This window comes from Pseudoliparis swirei, chromosome 11 (assembly GCF_029220125.1).
Source record: "Pseudoliparis swirei isolate HS2019 ecotype Mariana Trench chromosome 11, NWPU_hadal_v1, whole genome shotgun sequence".
Classification (NCBI taxonomy): Eukaryota; Metazoa; Chordata; class Actinopteri; order Perciformes; family Liparidae; genus Pseudoliparis; species Pseudoliparis swirei.
The window spans coordinates 6,803,085-6,808,869 of NC_079398.1; the positions used below are offsets into that span (position 1 = coordinate 6,803,085).

Genomic DNA, 5,785 nt, shown 5'->3' on the forward strand with positions numbered 1-5,785 from the left:
GACGCTTTCTCTTCGACAACGTCTACTCCGGTATGTTCAGACCAGACACGATACGAGAAGGTTTCTCATTGAATTGTAGAATTAAACAATGCGGCATTCGCGAGGACAGCTTCGTGTTCTCTTGCTATTACCAAAATCTGCCGTAACTACGACAACAGACTCATTCGACCGAAGGTCGCCAGTTAACAGGGTCTCAGGTTAAACCGTAACCCCGGTATTAAACATCCACAACTGTCAGATTGACAGAGACCACACGAGACGAGCCACATCGTTCGGGTAAACCCTTCTTATTAAAGATAATGGTAACTCAGTGCTTCATTCGGGGTTTGGGGAGTTTTTTTGGGGGGGGGGGGTGGGGGACATTTACTGCATCAATCTGATCCACTTCGAGAGAAAAATAAAGAGAAATTATCAAAATTGTTAACAATGTTGTGCTCTTGTTTTAGAAGTTGTGTAATGTAACTATGTATATTTATTCGAAATATTTACTTTGGTCAAATTGTTGATGTACTTGTAGCCTACCTTACGCCAGTGTTTATTATTCATTTGATGTGTACCGTGATGCCTGTGGTCCAATACGTCTCAGAAAAATCTGTTTCTTAAAGTCACACTACTTACTTGTTGGACTACTTTTCAGATTGTTAATTCGAAATGTATACAAACTAATATACTATGATGTATTAAGTAAAATGGACTTGTACTTGTAAAGCACTATTCTAGTCTTCTGACTACTTGAAGTGCTTTAACACTACATAACATCATTCACATCCACATACACTGATGAGAGGAGCTAAGGTTCCACCTATAGTATATAGCCAGATTATTAAGTTAAATAATGTGGTTTCAATTTGCTCGACCTTCACCAGCTGCAACATTAAAATGACACATTATAATATTTATTATCCAGTGATATAGGCTGAATGTAAACACCGCTAATTGTTCAGGGACTTTATTTCCCTCGGTTTAGAAAAGGCTCATTCGGAGGTAATATCCTCTGTTGCCACACTTTACTGAAAAGCTACATATCCAATAACACGTTTATGCTTGAGGTACAGATGCATAACTCCTCTGCTATGAGAAACTACCACGTCAATAATTTTTACGGTAGGCTGCCCAAATGAACTGCGTGAGGGAAATGATTGATTCCAAATTGTCTCGGCAGGTAAACCAGTTGTTATTATTAGCTCTTATGTCATGTAGCAGGGGAGATGTTGAAGGACTGTCAGCTGACTAAATCATGTGTCTGTTCTCCAGGAAACTATCATTGCCTTGAGCTTTTTCTCCTTGGCCATTCTGGGACCATCTGGATGGATCCTGTCCCATTTGGAGGACTACAAGAACAAAGAGTAAAAGGGACCATTTAAGTATATCTGCCTCCAAGTTTCCCGTCTACGATGACAACCTGAGACCATCATCTTATTCCGCTGCAGAGAAGAATATGGAACATGTTTTACCTTCACTCTTCTACCTCCAACATCTCCGCTCCACATCCTAGGCAGAAGCCAGATGTTTCCCAACTCTGATACATTGAAAAGTGTACTGTGGATCTTCTCTCTTAAACAATGTTACAAGATTAAACGTTAAACACAACTATGTCACTTGATGTGTATATTCAATGTGCCTATGAGCTTTGGATACAGCTTTTTATTTCGAACATTGTAGATTAAATTTTAGTTTTATTTAAAAGTGTATTTTAACTAGATTTTTTTTTTTGTTGGTCCCCATGTTTCCAAAGGTTACAGAGATGCATGCTGCCAGAGGACTCACATGTCTCGCTGGTTGTCAGGAGAGCTAAAAACAAATGATGCTCATAAAAAGGGAGAATAATGGGTTACGATTTGATGATAATTCTGCATAAGTAGCAATGACCCAAAGTAAACAAACGCATCTAAAAAAACATCTAAATTAACTCAAAGATAGTGTCTGCTTGTTGGCTTTCTTTGTCCACTGCAAGGAACCAAACTAAAGAAAAAAGACATCTTCACTACTGGTATTAAAAAAACGCAGCCCTCCCAGGTGCATGCTGGTCCTATACCTGCCTTAATCATGGGTGTCAATTGCAAATTATTCACAACGAAAACAATAAGTGAAATAAATAACCCCTACACTGTTTATTGTACACGGCAATAGTTATTCAAGAAAACATGTTGAGTACAGGAGGAGGGGAGCAATACGGGACAAAATAAAATGATCCTCTTTTATTTTGTCCCACACGGATTTCCATACCAGGGAAATAACTTAACAGGAAGTGCGTCACGTGACAAAACGGACTTCGTGAAAAATCTGATTTCTAGTCTGACAAACAGCATATTTCGTGAAGCAGGTAAACACGCAGAACTAATTAACCGTGTGGTCAATGCTAAGAACTAACCAACTACTTAGTTCATCAACCGGCTTGTCACCGACGGTAAATCTAATAACTGCCTTTCGTGTAGAAACCGGACAATTTACCGGAGTGTTAGATAATAATAGATATAAGCCAGGCTGAACCGAAGCATATTTGACACGGTATTTTAGATAACTGACGCACTGTACTGCAACAACTCTAACCAGCTAACGCCAGCCTGGGATAAATGCAATGTGTCCTTTTTTGCATGGAGTTTGGCATGGTGTTTTCTCATACTGCTTGCTGCTCTCTCCTGTGAAGACGGAAACCGTTACCTCGTCGCATCCTTTACGTTCCGGAGCGAGCCTGCACGATGAGACTGGTCATTCTGGATGACTATGATCTGGCCAGTGAATGGGCAGCGAAATACATCCGCAACCGAATCATCCAGTTCAAGCCCTCCGCGGAGAGATACTTCACTCTGGGCTTGCCTACGGGTGAGTAACGCTCTTCAGCATTGTGTGCGGACAATTTTCTGTCACTCTTCGTTAACGTGTCTCGTTGCTTTCAGGGAGCACCCCCTACGGCTGTTACCAGAAGTTAATAGAATACCACAAAAGTGGAGATATCTCATTCAAACACGTGAAGACCTTCAACATGGATGAATATGTCGGTGAGTACAAGATCAAGGCTAGGATATTAATGAAGTCGGGTAGGTAGTCCGCTTCTTCACTTAAAAAAAAAAAGTCTCATTACATCTTTACAGCAATTAACGGATGCTCTTTCCAAAATCATTATAAAATAAACGATAACGGGCTGCTGGAGGGGGACAAAATAAAGCATGATTGTATTTTAGGGATATTTAAGGAAATGACACAGGAGAGTAAGTGCTCTGGATTTAAAGTTGAGGCAGGGTATCACCCTCTCTGACTACTGCTTTTGAATTTGTGGAAGAAAAATGTAATTAAAAAAAGTTGGCCTGCTTGTTCCCCAGGTCTACCTCGTGCTCATCCCGAGAGCTACCACTCCTACATGTGGAACAACTTTTTCAAGCACATCGACATTGATCCGGCCAACGCTCACATCCTGGACGGAAACGCAGAGGATCTGGATGCAGAATGTCAGGCCTACGAGCAGAAGATCTCAGTGGCTGGAGGAATCGAGCTGTTTGTAGGAGGTCAGACACATGGTTTTCTTTTACATGTTGGCATGTCTGCCGTATCTCCTTAGTTGTATAATTTCATCTAAATAATCAACACTGGAAAGTATCACAATATTTTGTGTGGCAATATTGTACGCCAAGTAGCAATCTTTTTGCGAATAAAAATGAATGAAACCTTTTGGTAACAATTTATTTTTCAGTGCACTAGATAGCGGTGAGGTTTTTTTTCTGGCACAGTCATGTGTAAAGTCAGCGGGATTGACAGGAAGTTGTGCATAGAAAAGGTGGAGGCTTGGTCAGTCCGTCTGCTAGCCAGATCAACCCAGTGCTGCAATGAGAACGGTTAAAGTGAGATGAAACAAAAAACAGACCAAATGCAGAATCTATAGCTAAAAAACGGTAATATAGCTCGATAGGTAGATCAACATATCGTAACATGTTTATCCATGCAATACGGTCATGATTTTAGTATTGCGACACCGTCATACTGTGGGCCATCTGGTGGTTCCCACCCATAATTTCATCCCTTTGGTGGCGTAAAGCTTCTCTTTAGCTCCGCCTTTGTTCCTTCTCGTGTTTTTCTCTGTAGGGATTGGCCCTGATGGTCACATAGCGTTCAATGAGCCGGGTTCCAGCCTTGTTTCCAGGACCCGAGTGAAAACCCTGGCGAAGGATACCATTGTGGCCAACGCTCGTTTCTTTGGCAACGACCTCACCAAGGTTCCCAACATGGCGCTGACTGTGGGTGTTGGAACTGTCATGAATGCCAAGGAGGTCAGATTAAAAGGCAGTTATTTTATCCCAGCATTGTCCTGCAGTTACGTAATCTTATGTAACCACGTTAAGATATTCTGTACCATACTATTTGTACACACTCTAAATAAGGTCATATATTTGAAGGGGATATATTGCCTAAATCTTAATGTTCCTTCCTTCCTGGATCCATGTTCTGTGCTCAGGTGATGATTCTGATCACAGGGGCACACAAAGCCTTTGCTTTGTATAAAGCCATTGAAGAGGGAGTGAACCACATGTGGACCGTATCGGCATTCCAGCAGCATCCTCGCACGATCTTTGTCTGCAATGAGGACGCCACCCTGGAGCTAAGAGTCAAAACGGTCAAATACTTCAAAGGTACCGCCTGTATAGTTTTATGCTAAGTGTAAGAGTCTGTAGAAAAACGTTTGTCTCACTATAGAGTCGGGAATATTTGTGTGTGGGTGTGTCCTTTGCATATCTCGAGAACAGTTCATCCGATATACTTCCACCTTGGTGGGGACCAAAGGACGTACAGTGTATATGTCGTGGAACACACATTTTCAATGACCGTAACCTTTTCTTAACCACAGACCTTATTTTAGACAAAAACATTGACTTTGAGAGTTGGAGGTGCAAGATTGCCGACTCATTCCTGCACCACACTAATGAAAACAATATTAGTAATTTCTGTCATTTCCTGTTTATATTCACCATGATGTTATTATCCTTTTTGCTTTCCATTGAAGGGTTAATGCATGTTCATAACAGACTGGTGGACCCAGTGCTCAGCATCAAGGACCAGTAGAAGGAAGAGAACTGAAGATGATGTCCCTGTATACAGCACGAGTGGGCGGCCCTATTGTTCTGGTGCTGTACCCGAGGACCCGTTGAGCCAATGTTTGAGTGACAGACTTAGCCTGCTCGTTTAGTCCATGCATAGCCTTTGGATGATGTCAGCAGATAATAATGAATGACAGGTCAACAATAGACAGATACATTCCCTCTTTTTTTAGCAGTTTCCATTTGAAGGGATTGCAGCGGTTCACTTGACCTAATCACCACAGGTCTTGGTGGTCCGTGGATCAGTCGTCCTGACGATAAACCTAAAGCCATCATTCTGTATTTATAAAATGATAATGTTGATTGGTGATGTCTGTTAAACCAACTCAAATAAACATGGTCAGAAGGGACTTTTGACTGGTCAAACTTGCTCTTGTCTTGGGTTTGGGTTTGAGTGAGTACATCAGGACTGGCCTTGAAACTTAATCCTTACTGGGACTCGAACGTCAGTTCAGGACAATCTCAATACACACAACAGACCACACAGGAATATGAGAAGGATGTTTTAGATTGGCAGGAGGGACTTTTGCGAAAAATAAAGGAAATGGCTTGGAGCGCCTGTGAACACATACGAGCAAAGGAGTAGGTTTCATTTCAACAATGGGGGGGGGGGGGGGGAGTAACCGAAAATGTTCTAAATAAATAAGTAAAACACATTATTTTGGACGTTATTATTTGAAATAATATTATAGCGACCC

At 41.5% G+C, this 5,785-nt stretch overlaps 1 protein-coding gene across 2 annotated transcripts; it reads left to right on the top strand.

Moving 5' to 3' along the window:
• Nucleotides 1–1,359: 1,359 nt before the first annotated feature.
• On the top strand, nucleotides 1,360–5,457 carry LOC130201863 (glucosamine-6-phosphate isomerase 2). 2 transcript variants are annotated; one of them, XM_056427027.1, is made up of 7 exons: nucleotides 1,360–2,407; nucleotides 2,648–2,823; nucleotides 2,898–2,999; nucleotides 3,321–3,503; nucleotides 4,078–4,262; nucleotides 4,448–4,622; nucleotides 4,994–5,457. In XM_056427027.1, the coding sequence occupies exons 2-7, from the start codon at nucleotides 2,700–2,702 to the stop codon at nucleotides 5,050–5,052; spliced, it is 828 nt and encodes a 275-aa protein (XP_056283002.1). In that variant the 5' UTR covers nucleotides 1,360–2,407; nucleotides 2,648–2,699; the 3' UTR covers nucleotides 5,053–5,457. The 2 variants fall into 2 exon arrangements, with proteins under 2 accessions (XP_056283002.1, XP_056283001.1); XM_056427026.1 differs by having other exon boundaries at nucleotides 1,360–2,323.
• The last annotated feature ends 328 nt before the right edge of the window (nucleotides 5,458–5,785 follow it).